At 36.7% G+C, this 16327-nt stretch overlaps 1 protein-coding gene across 1 annotated transcript in view; it reads right to left on the reverse strand.

Annotated features, from left to right (window-relative positions):
* Nucleotides 1–696: 696 nt before the first annotated feature.
* The window catches only part of LOC144436260 (exportin-T-like), a 33982-nt gene continuing 18351 nt past the window's right edge, over nucleotides 697–16327 (reverse strand). The window contains exons 17-22 of the mRNA XM_078125008.1: nucleotides 15721–15910; nucleotides 12974–13041; nucleotides 4958–5122; nucleotides 4065–4184; nucleotides 3153–3209; nucleotides 697–2756 (exon numbers count right to left, since the gene is read on the reverse strand). Coding sequence (XP_077981134.1) covers nucleotides 2730–2756; nucleotides 3153–3209; nucleotides 4065–4184; nucleotides 4958–5122; nucleotides 12974–13041; nucleotides 15721–15910 — 627 coding nt within the window. The 3' untranslated portion in view covers nucleotides 697–2729. The remainder of the gene's footprint in view (nucleotides 2757–3152; nucleotides 3210–4064; nucleotides 4185–4957; nucleotides 5123–12973; nucleotides 13042–15720; nucleotides 15911–16327) is intronic.

Raw genomic sequence — 16327 nt, forward strand, 5'->3', positions numbered from 1 at the left:
AATCACGTAGAATCATAGACCGTCCACCAATGTTGGTTGAGGGTCTATGATAGAATCAAGTAGAATCATAGACCGTCCACCAACGTTGGTTGAGGGTCTATGATAGAATCAAGTAGAATCATAGACCACCAACGTTGGTTGAAGGTCTATGATAGAATCAAGTAGATTTCATCTTTTACCAAAATGATAAAGTGATGAAATCATTGCCTATACTGTCTATAATGCAATAAAAATATCTCAAGTTGATCATTTTGAATTAGTTTCTTGTGAAATATTATTTCAGATACACGGCGAATCAGGACATTTGATTCCAAATCATAAAATGCCAGATAGTTGGCAAGTGAGGTTTTTACAGCTGGTTTTTCTTTCCTTGATGTTTCCCACCATGTTGTCTATGTATAAACAAAATATGATACACTAGTCTTGGAGTCTTGGACATAGGTATTTCATTTAAAACTTTCTCTTCAATGTAAGCATATGAAAATCTTGTCTAAAATCATTAAACATATAAATTAGCTAGCTGTATTTGTTGTGTTCCATGAAACCATCTAGCCATACTTACAGCCATTACATGTACAAATGTCATGTTCAAATTAATTTTAATTGAATGAAAATTTCAATGTTCACAGATACTTCTGACAATTTCACTGTGAAAAAAAATTCAAAGACTTAAACCCCCCCCCCCCCCCCCCCCCTTCTTTTTTACTGAGATCACAACTCAATGGTTTATGCTCCTGGCAAAATTAAAACTATAATAGTTGCTATAAACTGATACAGAAAAGTATGATAACTATTCCTTTTTGAGTTATATGAATCAACATTCTTTTCTAAGTTCATGAATTTAACTTTGTATTGTACCAAACTTTTATAGTAACTAACCAAAACTTTTGCAGGGTATCCACCATGGGTTTGTCAAGAGTTTTTCTGAAGTCACTACACATGCTAAAGTTTGGGTTAGCTACATGAAATGTTTGGTGCAATACAAAGTTAAATTCATAAACTTAGACTGAATGTTTGCACAGATCAGCTTTCACTATAACTTTCTTTTCATTTTTAATACATTCATAAATAAAATAAAATAAAATATTTTTTATGCCATTTATTTCCTTCAACCCTTTGGCATATATCAGGTAAAGATAATAAAAATAAAACATAATTTTTTTTAAACCTGATCTACACTTTTTGTTTATTGTGTCCCATTACAGCAATTAAGTTCATTTCCTGATATTTTCAAAGTGAACTGAACAAAGATGAATATTTCAAATTTTACTTGTCCTTATTTTCCCCTGTAAAAATTCCTCTGTGACTTTTTTGAAACCCTGGTAGCTTTTTCAGATATTCTTTACTTCACTTGACAAAAACAGTGAAATTATAATTTATAGGGATTAGAAATAATGATTCTAATGATTTTTCACATAACATGATGTGGGTGGTGGGTCTATGTTGTGTCCAAAGGCAATAATCTGAAATAGACATCTTACATTCATTTGCATATCTAATCAGTTTGTTAGGAAATCAATAAATTCATGGTCCATAAAGTATTTCAAGTACATTTTATGCATAAACACTATTTTTTGAAGAAATATTTCTCATGACAAATTAGGAATGACATAATTTCAACTACTGGTAAATTGAGACAATAAAAGTAACTTATATAGGCGTTACGTTTTCTTAACCCTTTTGCACAAATTAGTTACCCTAAATGAGTCAGTTTAATTAAATCCAATACCAGTTTTCAGCTATTCCTAATCAGGGAATTTAAAGTTTCAATTTATAAAAAACATTTCTGTAGCCATATAATAGTTACAAATAAAAGGAGTTCATGTCAAAGTGCGAATTTCAATTAATATAACCATCTAGAAAGAAACGACAATGTTGGTCTTGTTACGAAGCCCTGCAAATTTGACATGGTTACACCATCACACTTGTATTATTATCCCACAAAAAGCTGCATTACAAAATATAAACATATCCTTTCAATTTTACGAGTAAAAAATATACAAAGTAAAAACATTTCTTTTCAAAGTATTGTAGTATTTATATTATACTTGCACTAAAGTGTTTATCAGCAGAATTGGCATGATGATGATGATGATGATTCACTTTTGTGAAAAACTAAATTTAAATTGTACGGTACAGTATGTCAACAGCTATAACACTCTAACTTTAGAGTTTAATCATAGACTGTACTCGCAACTATAGCCCCTCCACTTTGTCAAAAACCAAGGGTTTACAGGGTGAATAACTAATGAGAAGATACCATGTGATATCAATACACAGTATCAGCCTATTCAAAATGTGTTCACAAAATTTCAATATTTCATGAGCCACTTTCTATATTTGCACCATAAAATACTTAATGAATGAATCTCTAGACAACAAAATATACCATTTGTACAGAATACAATTTACAAAATCTATCAGCATTTGTAGTACACCTTGACAAACATAGCCTTCATCACCTACATTTCCTGAATTTTGGTTTGATCCAATTGTTTTCAACACTGGATTGGTCACAACATTCATGAAATAGGTGACAGTGTCTGATAAAGCCATTAAAAATCACTGTTTGGCTTCATTACAACATATCAGTCTTTTCACTCCTGGGGTGATGACATGTCTAGAGACAGGAACAACCCTTGAACAAAGGGTCATACTTTGGATCAAAGTTTGTTGTCGACCCCTGTAGAGTCCTTCCAGTCTGTAGCTGTGTTCTGATGAAGTTCTCGTCATGATTTCAATCGAAGTAAAAAAGCCTGCAATAAAATCAATGTTCAAAAAGGATAAATTTTCTAGAACAGAATCTAAAATTATACCCTACACACATTTCTATGTTGGTTAATGGTACCCTGTGAGACTACACTGTGAATGATAAACACTGATTTCAATGTTGGAATACATTCCTATGTATTAGTACGTTCCTTCCACATTCAAACAATCAGCTCTCTAGGTGCTCCATTCTAAGTTGGCCCCCTAAGTCCCCCGTCCTTACATTTCTGGACTGTGATATTTCATTGGTATACAAACTCACAGTTTGTTAACTTTGCAGGTATTCAGGCATTCTACCCATATCACACAATATTCTAACATCTTCACATATACCTAAAAGAACTGTTTTCTGAGAGTAACGTTTGAGAACTTCTTACACTCACCTTAAAATAATTTCTAAAAACTTTTGCTTCTGTCTGCTGTAGAGCATGACAAAATTCCTGTGAATAAAAAAAATAAAGAAATATGAGATTTAGATCGGAAGACAGTAATGATCAAATAGATATTATAGTGTGTGACCTTTGACCTTTTGACAACGTGTACTTGTCTTAGTTCAGTTGTTCTCTTCAGACATGTAGAAGGACTTACTTTCATTACGTTCCTAAATTTCAAAGTTATTACTCTGGTAATTGAGCCTTCGGTTTTCTAAACTAGACACAAACTAAAAACTATTGTCACAACATGTTGATGAAACAGTGATAAGCTATTGGATGTCCTTTGGTTTATAGTCTGAGTTGGGTGGCTCTCTAAAAGCTAGTTACATAAACTTGCAGTGTACTGACTTGTGACTTCCAATGTTTACACTATGTTGATCACTGGGTGATTAGAATTGCACAACAGAGGAACTGCTATCACCCACTTGTATAATCTACCACAATGGACAACAACGGATATAGTTTCTGCCTATCTTAGTATAGTAAACTGAAGATTTGATTACCAGTCATATTTTTCCTAGATATATTTCTTTCATAATTTGTGTTCTTATTTTCAATTTATTAATGTTTTTTGTTGTATTTCCACAAGAATGTATTATTGTCTAGTAATAGAAACCCTTATCAAAATCTCATAAAGTATCAATTTGTTGATTAAATGGCCCAGATATATTCATACCGTTTTCTTTTCAAATTTGAATTGAAGATCTATATAAAGGAAGTTTTCAAGGTGGATTCTCACAAACCAGAGTACATATTTCTACTGAACAAATCCTCTTAGTGAGTACGTTTTTCCACCTATCTTTCTTAGCTAAAACTTTTATGATTAGAACTCTTACATATTAATTATTGAATATGACTTACTTGACATAATTCGGGTACTATCTGCAATGAAGGTAAATAATCTTGTTGAAGGAATCTATAAGCTTCTCCACCCTGTTGGGTTAGTATAGTTTTCAGTAAGGCACCGTCTTCCTGTAAAGCCTGAATCAAGCAATCAACATTGCAATCAGTATAATACTCTTAAAACATGTTGTATTGTTTAACCCTATCAGACATTTCTTGGAGAATAAATGTCCTCCCCTGCTGTCAGACCGACAACTACTGAAGGACACACTGACCATCATACTTATCAATACATGTAATAAATACAAAAAAAACCCACAAAACTGGAAATTTGATTTCAAGAAATTATTTTGTTTGATTTCTCCAACTTATACACCAGGTCAAACAAGATGGATTGAATGTAGGTAAACATTACCAGTATTACCAATACTGGACTGAATGTCTGTCTGTCTGTCTGTCTGTCCTAATGTTTGTGTCAGCCTAACTGCTTGCCATCAGTACAAGGTACATTTATAAATGCATATCAAACACAGCACTTTAGTATTTTTCATGAAAATAGCATATATTAAAATACAAAGTACAGACAATGAACACATCTGTCTGCAATAAGTTAATGGCCTGAAATAGATACACATTAGAGAGAAAACATGCCTAAACACATCTAATGACGTGCATGTCAGTTACTACAATGGCAAACTTTCTATACTAATTCATTGAAAAGGATGTGTTGAAAACTCAATCAGTCAATCATTCAGGTGGTGAGACAAATAAAACAGAAAGTGTAATGATTAATACATGCCATACAGCTGCATTGGTTAGTAGACAGTACATGAATTATGTACTGTCTATGTATTAGTTTTGGAAACCCACAGACATGCTAACACAGACACTTCTCTGTCAGCAATACTCACCAGGAAAGTTTGCCCATCATTCAAATCAAACGTTGATTTGAGAGGAGCCATGAAACAAGCAGGTATAATATTTTTATAAATGAAATCACGGAATCCTGCCGGACCATCTTCACCACCCCATGTCTCCACCAATTTCTTTAAAATGGCAAAACATATTTTCTGAGACTGTAATAGAGAATGAATAAGAATTCATAAGTACAGTGCTGAGTTTCTGCTAGCGTGATATACAGTGCTGAGTTTCTGCTAGCGTGATATACAGTGCTGAGTTTCTGCTAGCGTGATACACAGTGCTGAGTTTCTGCTAGCGTGATACACAGTGCTGAGTTTCTGCTAGCGTGATACACAGTGCTGAGTTTCTGCTAGTGTGATACAGTGCTGAGTTTCTGCTAGTGTGATACACAGTGCTGAGTTTCTGCTAGTGTGATACACAGTGCTGAGTTTCTGCTAGTGTGATACACAGTGCTGAGTTTCTGCTAGTGTGATACACAGTGCTGAGTTTCTGCTAGTGTGATAAACAGTGCTGAGTTTCTGCTAGTGTGATATACAGTGCTGAGTTTCTGCTAGCGTGATATACAGTGCTGAGTTTCTGCTAGCGTGATATACAGTGCTGAGTTTCTGCTAGCGTGATATACAGTGCTGAGTTTCTGCTAGCGTGATATACAGTGCTGAGTTTCTGCTAGCGTGATATACAGTGCTGAGTTTCTGCTAGCGTGATACACAGTGCTGAGTTTCTGCTAGCGTGATACACAGTGCTGAGTTTCTGCTAGCGTGATACACAGTGCTGAGTTTCTGCTAGTGTGATACACAGTGCTGAGTTTCTGCTAGTGTGATACACAGTGCTGAGTTTCTGCTAGCGTGATACACAGTGCTGAGTTTCTGCTAGCGTGATAAACAGTGCTGAGTTTCTGCTAGCGTGATATACAGTGCTGAGTTTCTGCTAGCGTGATATACAGTGCTGAGTTTCTGCTAGCGTGATATACAGTGCTGAGTTTCTGCTAGCGTGATATACAGTGCTGAGTTTCTGCTAGCGTGATATACAGTGCTGAGTTTCTGCTAGCGTGATATACAGTGCTGAGTTTCTGCTAGCGTGATATACAGTGCTGAGTTTCTGCTAGCGTGATATACAGTGCTGAGTTTCTGCTAGCGTGATATACAGTGCTGAGTTTCTGCTAGCGTGATATACAGTGCTGAGTTTCTGCTAGCGTGATATACAGTGCTGAGTTTCTGCTAGCGTGATATACAGTGCTGAGTTTCTGCTAGCGTGATATACAGTGCTGAGTTTCTGCTAGCGTGATATACAGTGCTGAGTTTCTGCTAGCGTGATACACAGTGCTGAGTTTCTGCTAGCGTGATATACAGTGCTGAGTTTCTGTTAGCGTGATATACAGTGCTGAGTTTCTGCTAGCGTGATATACAGTGCTGAGTTTCTGCTAGCGTGATATACAGTGCTGAGTTTCTGCTAGCGTGATATACAGTGCTGAGTTTCTGCTAGCGTGATATACAGTGCTGAGTTTCTGCTAGCGTGATATACAGTGCTGAGTTTCTGCTAGCGTGATATACAGTGCTGAGTTTCTGCTAGCGTGATATACAGTGCTGAGTTTCTGCTAGCGTGATATACAGTGCTGAGTTTCTGCTAGCGTGATATACAGTGCTGAGTTTCTGCTAGCGTGATACACAGTGCTGAGTTTCTGCTAGCGTGATATACAGTGCTGAGTTTCTGCTAGCGTGATACACAGTGCTGAGTTTCTGCTAGCGTGATATACAGTGCTGAGTTTCTGTTAGCGTGATATACAGTGCTGAGTTTCTGCTAGCGTGATATACAGTGCTGAGTTTCTGCTAGCGTGATATACAGTGCTGAGTTTCTGCTAGCGTGATATACAGTGCTGAGTTTCTGCTAGCGTGATATACAGTGCTGAGTTTCTGCTAGCGTGATATACAGTGCTGAGTTTCTGCTAGCGTGATATACAGTGCTGAGTTTCTGCTAGCGTGATATACAGTGCTGAGTTTCTGCTAGCGTGATATACAGTGCTGAGTTTCTGCTAGCGTGATATACAGTGCCGAGTTTCTGCTAGCGTGATACACAGTGCTGAGTTTCTGCTAGCGTGATATACAGTGCTGAGTTTCTGCTAGTGTGATACACAGTGCTGAGTTTCTGCTAGTGTGATACACAGTGCTGAGTTTCTGCTAGTGTGATACACAGTGCTGAGTTTCTGCTAGTGTGATACACAGTGCTGAGTTTCTGCTAGTGTGATACACAGTGCTGAGTTTCTGCTAGTGTGATACACAGTGCTGAGTTTCTGCTAGTGTGATACACAGTGCTGAGTTTCTGCTAGTGTGATATACAGTGCTGAGTTTCTGCTAGCGTGATATACAGTGCTGAGTTTCTGCTAGCGTGATATACAGTGCTGAGTTTCTGCTAGCGTGATATACAGTGCTGAGTTTCTGCTAGTGTGATATACAGTGCTGAGTTTCTGCTAGTGTGATATACAGTGCTGAGTTTCTGCTAGTGTGATATACAGTGCTGAGTTTCTGTTAGTGTGATATACAGTGCTGAGTTTCTGCTAGTGTGATATACAGTGCTGAGTTTCTGCTAGTGTGATATATATAGTGCTGAGTTTCTGCTAGTGTGATACACAGTGCTGAGTTTCTGCTAGTGTGATATACAGTGCTGAGTTTCTGCTAGTGTGATACACAGTGCTGAGTTTCTGCTAGCGTGATATACAGTGCTGAGTTTCTGCTAGCATGATATACAGTGCTGAGTTTCTGCTAGCGTGATATACAGTGCTGAGTTTCTGCTAGTGTGATATACAGTGCTGAGTTTCTGCTAGTGTGATATACAGTGCTGAGTTTCTGCTAGTGTGATATACAGTGCTGAGTTTCTGCTAGTGTGATACAGTGCTGAGTTTCTGCTAGTGTGATACACAGTGCTGAGTTTCTGCTAGTGTGATATACAGTGCTGAGTTTCTGCTAGTGTGATACACAGTGCTGAGTTTCTGCTAGTGTGATACACAGTGCTGAGTTTCTGCTAGCGTGATATACAGTGCTGAGTTTCTGCTAGCGTGATATACAGTGCTGAGTTTCTGCTAGTGTGATATACAGTGCTGAGTTTCTGTTAGTGTGATATACAGTGCTGAGTTTCTGCTAGTGTGATATACAGTGCTGAGTTTCTGCTAGTGTGATATATATAGTGCTGAGTTTCTGCTAGTGTGATACACAGTGCTGAGTTTCTGCTAGTGTGATATACAGTGCTGAGTTTCTGCTAGTGTGATACACAGTGCTGAGTTTCTGCTAGCGTGATATACAGTGCTGAGTTTCTGCTAGCATGATATACAGTGCTGAGTTTCTGCTAGCGTGATATACAGTGCTGAGTTTCTGCTAGTGTGATATACAGTGCTGAGTTTCTGCTAGTGTGATATACAGTGCTGAGTTTCTGCTAGTGTGATATACAGTGCTGAGTTTCTGCTAGTGTGATATACAGTGCTGAGTTTCTGCTAGTGTGATATACAGTGCTGAGTTTCTGCTAGTGTGATACACAGTGCTGAGTTTCTGCTAGTGTGATATACAGTGCTGAGTTTCTGCTAGTGTGATACACAGTGCTGAGTTTCTGCTAGTGTGATACACAGTGCTGAGTTTCTGCTAGCGTGATATACAGTGCTGAGTTTCTGCTAGCGTGATATACAGTGCTGAGTTTCTGCTAGTGTGATATACAGTGCTGAGTTTCTGCTAGCGTGATATACAGTGCTGAGTTTCTGCTAGTGTGATATATAGTGCTGAGTTTCTGCTAGTGTGATATACAGTGCTGAGTTTCTGCTAGTGTGATATACAGTGCTGAGTTTCTGGTTAATATTTTAATGTGTTCACCATGTTTTACATTGCATCGATCGTAGTGGTGTGGCAGCAACAATTTTCACCATGGTTTCCACCACATGTAAATGTGCCGATGTCGTACTAATTTTGGCTACATGTAGTTACACCCATATACAGTCCAATGCTGTTTATCTCAACACAGTGGGTGGTCCGAAATTTGTTTGGAAAAAGGGTATTTGGCATTTCACTAGCAATTGTTTATTCAGGTCTAAAATTAGGTTACAATTTCCTCACTGTGATGATTGAATATGGTAATTATGTTGACATCATACAACTCCACCCTAAGAGTTGATTCTAATTATATGGAGACACTATTGACGTCACCTCACCACTGAGAACAATTTAAAACCCACTAAGAATTTGCACTTGATTCTTGGCCAAAACTTCATAAAGTAAAACAGCCACTAGTGAAATGCCAGGTGTGGTAGGGTAAAAATGAGAGTAAAATGCCAACATGACTGGATTGTACTTGTAGGCTATGAATGACATATGTTGTACATACAGTTATACACAAGAGTACCAACACATGATTGTGGTAGTATGTACCCTTATACACGTATTGTGAACACGTCACAAGGTAACTATAGATTAATGTTAGCTCACATCCAGGATTTACACTTCACTGCACTTGGCAAATTATATGACTTGCTGAATGTCTGTGATAAGTGAATTCTAATAAATGATACTATTCCTCCATGCGTAACAGTGTACAATAGAGCATAACAGTGGAATTCCACTGAAGAACAGTATGTGAATAACATAGCATTGGATTCACATTACACTCAAGGTAAAGTACATCTTGTATACAGAATAGAAATATTCATATATAAGTGAAAATTGATATTGATAATTCAAGTTTTCAGTTTCCATACAGTTCTAATTTATCCTGTGTACATTTCCTGTAGGTGATGTTGGCATTCCCCCTGTAATCTGACACTAGGTTGTGTGCACTGTTGGTTTTAGACAAATATCAAACTTCTTATCTTGTGATTTCAGACTTTTACACATGATCTAGATTTCATACCACCCTGAAATATAACAACATGCACAGGAAACACTAGTGAAAAGTTGACTGTAAATCTAGATGCTGTAGTGAAAACAGAGCAATTCATTATCAACAATCTCACTGTTCTCAACTACATTATCGTTATCATTATCAGACACTTTTAGTATTACATGTACCTATTTTGATAATAGTTTGAGCTTTTTTTTGATAGTTTATGAAGACATGGCTCTCACAAAACATGCCAACATCTTAGCTTTTATATCCCACAGACTTGAATATCTGACTTAACAGACTGGTGAACAACATTGTCAAGACAGATATAGCCAAGCCTCTGGGCTACTCCACTCGTGTAGTCTTGTTTTTGTGAACTTTACTTTATTCTCTTATTATTTGTTACAGTGTTTCAAGAGTGCTTAGAAAATTTGGCAAAATACTAAAGACAGAAGACATATTTACAGTTAATTTAGGAGGCCATACATGTGAGGAAATAGAGAAAGCTGTTTTTCTTGTCCTTTGTGTACAATTTCTTAACCCAGCCTCCCCAACTCAATTTCTACTCCACTTCACATGACTTTATATAGACTGTCGACAGCCATTCATGCCTTTTTTGCTATGTTTCATATAAAACGTCGACAAAGTCGTTGCCTCACACTGTAGCACTGGATACTAATGCGTACTGATAGGAACTGTCAGTGCCGAAGGCACGAATGACTGTCATCGCTCGCTGTAATTCCCTTTCTATTACTTATTCATGGTGTGACGTCATGGAATTGGGCTTTACTCTATTGTATGATTTGCATACAGTTCACTCAACATTCAACGCATATACACGTACACTGCAGCGCAAATTTGACATTGTAAATGTATTAAGATGGTCATAATCAAGTAATTTACCTTTCCTATCTTTCTTTGTTAAAGCTTGAAACTGTGCGTTTTTTTGACATTTGTAAATGACATCATTGGAAGACCTCAAAGACCAACACGGTCATTGTCATGCTCATAGTATTACTAGCTAGCTGCGAGTCAAAGGAACTCAATTGGCTCCAACTCATGGACTGTTATCATGCATATAATTTTCTTCTCTGAAAGTCTGTCACATCTGAATATCGAAGTTTCTCCAATGCATCTTGATATGTTAATTCGCTTGGTGACTGGCGTCGCCATGTTGCTTTTGATTGACAAGCTTTGAGAACTATGACCCCAATGTCAAACATTCTACAGTAAAAAGGTTCTTAATGTTATCGTGTGAGGGTGCAGAAGAACAATCAATCGTGGCTCTGGCACTCGCTGTTCAATCAGTACGCGGTTATAGTATTGCTCCGGATTGGAGCGAGGCGACAACTTTAGTTTTAGATAAAACGTAGCAAAAAAGGCACGAACGACTGTCAACAGTCTAGACTTTATGAAATGTGACCACTGTATACCAAAGAATCTCTGGTATCAAATACAGCTTTTAACATACTGAATTACAGGAAATAGGAAATTCTCATTTTTCATGGCCACACCTCAATTTGTTTTTCTGATACGGTGTATCCTTTCAGAACACCACCATTTCTTGGAGAAGACTAAACATTTTAGAGTGTTGTTATGACAACCACACATGATCAAATAATCAAGATAAGTACTACACTTAAAAAGAGAAAAAGGAAATTGTTTCATCATGCATGCTTTCAAATGTATCACCATTGACAACACTGTAGTTTCAACATAGAATGTTTGTCAGTACTTAATATACACAGACCCATACTGAAACTGATCAGTACTTAGTATACATCCACTCATACTGAAACTGATCATGCTGTGACTTTAAATAGTACACTGCATGTTATGATCTCACATATTATTTAGGACTTCATCATTTTATACATTGTTTATTGAGGCTGCACATACACGGTAGACAGTACAGCTGACGGCTTCTAAATCCAGCTGCATGTGGTTGCTACATAATATTTATTACTACACTGTATTCAAATTTAATACATTTCTAAACTTGGCTGTAAAACACACATACAAAAACCAGGCCAATTTTATAGTCGGCTGCATTTAGCAGTAGTTGATATTTAAGTGTAATTTTGGCTGTATAAATTATACACTAATTAGTATTATTCTTATACTATAATAGAAACAGCTGTTTGATTCTCCTCAAATTACTAATTAAAGAGTAAAGGAAACTAGATATCTGACAATTATAGTAATTTAGTCTGGTATATAAAATGAAATGTACTGGGAATAGCATTGATTTGTAGTACATTCTATACTGTGTAATACTAGTACTACATTTTAAAAGAGAATGAGGTTTCACTGAAAACAGACATTGACAGGTATCCATGGTAACTATGAGTATTTCAAGGAGATTTTATTCTAGCAAAAAAATACACCAAATACAGCATATGGTGAAAATAAATGAAGTTAATATTTCACAGTATTTTATAATTACTAACAACAAAATACATTAACTTGACACAACAAGTCAAAATGTATAATGTTATTTGCCAAATACCGTTCCATATCTTGCTGTGAGAGGTTATTTTTCCGGCAATAACGGAGAGCCGGAGGCAAGCAGTTATACTGGAAAAATGACCTCGAGCAGCAAGATGTTGAACAGTATTTGGCAAATAACATACTTATACGTTACCTGCGACTACGAATTCAATATTTGAATGTCTAGAATTGCTGTTTCATTTTTTTTAAAAATCACTTCTGCGTTATACTGTTTAGCGTAGTATCACGCACTTCTCTGATGACTGTAGTGCGGTTGTTTACATCTCAGCCTTAACTTTATCATCCAATCATTGGAATTTTTGATGGTTTCCCTTTGACACGACACATACAGTTCAAAGACTTGTTACAATGTATACAACGATGACATTTCATACGGTTGACAACAAATTCGGCATTTGAAAATGTTGGCTATAGCTGTATTTCTAGTTGTCTGCTAGATTTGTTTACAAGGGGACGTGTAGTGATCATGTGATACAACAAGCAAAAATATGGCTGTTGGTGAAAAATACGCCCATGTATCCGCAGGGCTCTCGACCAATCAGAATGTGAGATTGGTGACAGGTAACGTATAATACATAATATTATGATTACTGAAGAATGACATATCTTTAGTTCTGGTTAACATCAAATAATCAACTTACCACTGGGTCTGGGAAGTTCACAGCGCCCTCTATCACTGTTAACAAGACTCTGTGGCTGTCCTGGGGACCTAATACAAGGAAATAACAAAATACACATTGTTATCATGTTATTCAGTGATATATTTCACACTTGACAGTAAAACAAGAAAGCAATATTGTATTGTGTTATTTAATATGAATTTAGGAAATACAACCCAACCCAATCAAGCTATCAAGTCACAAACTGTGTTAAAACTATCTAATATGAATTCAGGAAATACAACCCAACCCAATCAAGCTATCAAGTCATAAACTGTGTTTAAACTATCTAATATGAATTCAGGAAATACAACCCAACCCAATCAAGCTATCAAGTCACAAACTGTGTTAAAACTATCTAATATGAATTCAGGAAATACAACCCAACCCAATCAAGCTATCAAGTCATAAACTGTGTTAAAACTATCTAATATGAATTTAGGAAATACAACCCAACCCAATCAAGCTATCAAGTCATAAACTGTGTTTAAACTATCTAATATGAATTCAGGAAATACAACCCAACCCAATCAAGCTATCAAGTCACAAACTGTGTTAAAACTATCTAATATGAATTCAGGAAATACAACCCAACCCAATCAAGCTATCAAGTCATAAACTGTGTTAAAACTATCTAATATGAATTCAGGAAATACAACCCAACCCAATCAAGCTATCAAGTCATAAACTGTGTTAAAACTATCTAATATGAATTTAGGAAATACAACCCAACCCAATCAAGCTATCAAGTCACAAACTGTGTTAAAACTATCTAATATGAATTTAGGAAATACAACCCAACCCAATCAAGCTATCAAGTCATAAACTGTGTTAAAACTATCTAATATGAATTCAGGAAATACAACCCAACCCAATCAAGCTATCAAGTCATAAACTGTGTTAAAACTATCTAATATGAATTCAGGAAATACAACCCAACCCAATCAAGCTATCAAGTCATAAACTGTGTTAAAACTATCTACATGTACATTTGTATATGTACCTTAATGGCAAGTTTGTCTATTTATCATGGTGGAATCTTTCACTCCCTGGTGTTTAATTATGAACAAATTGTTGGTACGGTCAGGCAAGACTGGATAGTCTACTAGATATATTATATTACACACACACACACACACACACACACACACACACACACACACACACACACACACACACACGCACACACACACCAGTAAACTAACAACTTCACTGAAAACTGTTAACTCGGTGTATGACTGGTGTTCTGTGTTACGTAACTAGTCATGTGTACATGTAAGTGTATAGTGATATCTGGTGTTCTGTGTTACGTAACAAGTCATGTGTACATGTAAGTGTGTAGTGATGTCAACATCTGTCAGATTAACAGATAGTCTATAGTGATTAATGACTATAGACTTTATTTTACATGGAGGGACCCTATTCATAAGTATGTACATGTAGTTCCAGCACAGCTTGTGCCAGGTACCCTTCATAGCTTGGCGTTGTATTAATCCCATTCATTTAGCATTCAGTCTGGTATTATTACATCTGTACATAATACTCTCTGCTCTGTAAACATAACATGAAGCACTAGAGAGTTTGGGCTAGATATTAACGCATTAATTTTAATTATTAGTTTCAGTTGTCCACTGATCCCTTGTTTTGTATGCACTGACAGATAACACAATGTAACAAGCCAGATCGTATCTAAAGATACAATATTGACTGTTTCCAATAAACAATCAAAACTGTTTGGACTGTTGGGAATTGTAACATACTTTTTGGTTTTTAATGAATTTTGATTACCCTAGTTTGGTTTTGACTCGTGAGTGAAAAACTCAGCAAACTATGGTCAGCCATATATACAATCAACTACTAGTCAGAGAAATTCTCTCCACCAATAGGAGTGCAGCAATGTTTACAACTTACCCACTCTACATTTCATGGTATGTAACAGGGGAATCAGAATTAATTTCTAACATTTTCCTGCTGAGATTGACACTGAGGGCGCTATTCAACAAATAGTGTGACTGGTTTCCTCTTGTACTTTGAATACTACAAAAATGTACACCAAAGGTAAGACACCAAGATCCTCTGATCTTATTGGTTGCAAACTGTCACCCAAGTATGTACATACTACACTTTGAAAACATTCTGTTGTCAGTTTTATGTAGCTTTAGCTAAAGTACCTGGCAAATTGAAAGAATTCTATAAATTCTGGACACCACAACAATTTGAATTAGTTGAACTCAACTTAAAAGCATGATACAATGTACTATTTGTGAGTTCCTATGGTTATACAGGAAGTGACATCACTGGACAGAATTCTGTACATGTATACCTCATTGGCCACTATTATCCTGTTGTATACAGAGGGTGATATGCAACTTTAACATTAATCTTGATTACCCAGACTGACATCTGGTGACTTACCAAAACCCCAAAATGTCTGGGAAAATGCCATTGACAAGCAGTTGACTTTCCCTCATAAATACTTTATACTTAGAACAACACTGTAATGAGTTGTGTCCTTAGATGTATCAGCCTTGTCCACGGTCAGCTCTGAGATTGCCAATGGTATTTAGAGGTGGTTTGAAGGTGTCACCAGGGCCTCCAGCATAATGTCTTGGTAACCAAGACTATAACAACATTTAACCCTGCTGACACAGACCCTACTACACAATTACAAAATACTTTGACAATGATACCTCTCTCAATCGTACCGTATATTATTAGAAATCACTTACTTTGATTAGATATCACTTCCACCACATCATTGGTGACTAGAGAGTGCAGGAAGTGGAAATAACTTCTCTGTAGCGTCTGCTTCTCTTTAGCTGCTTGGGTATCTTGCGCATCGACAGGCTGCATCAAGACAGTGAAGATGGTAGTGACAACTGGCATGAAGACTTCTTGTAGAAACGGGACAATCACTTTCTGTGAGAGCAAAACAGAGTAAGGGGTACAAATATTGAATATCAACATGATTACTGACAGACATGTGGATTGGAAACTGAAGCCGTTACAATGGTACAGTGATCAATATGTCTATCTGTGATTAATACATTTGTTAAGCTAACACTAGGGGGCCTGAACGTAATTATTCCAACCTACAGCTACTAGTTACAGTACCTCTAACTCCCCAGCCTGATGACAAATATTCACCTGTTTTATGGTCAGTCAAATGATTGTCTTTTCAAAATAATATGGGTTGAATTCACATGCGTCTTCAAAGACAAAACTAAGTGCCAAAAAACAAACTGAATGCGCACACACATGCACACGCACACACACACACACACACACACACACACACACACGAATTGACAGATTTTGAAGTGATGTATAGTGTAC

This window comes from Glandiceps talaboti, chromosome 1, assembly GCF_964340395.1.
Source record: "Glandiceps talaboti chromosome 1, keGlaTala1.1, whole genome shotgun sequence".
NCBI lineage: Eukaryota > Metazoa > Hemichordata > Enteropneusta > Spengelidae > Glandiceps > Glandiceps talaboti.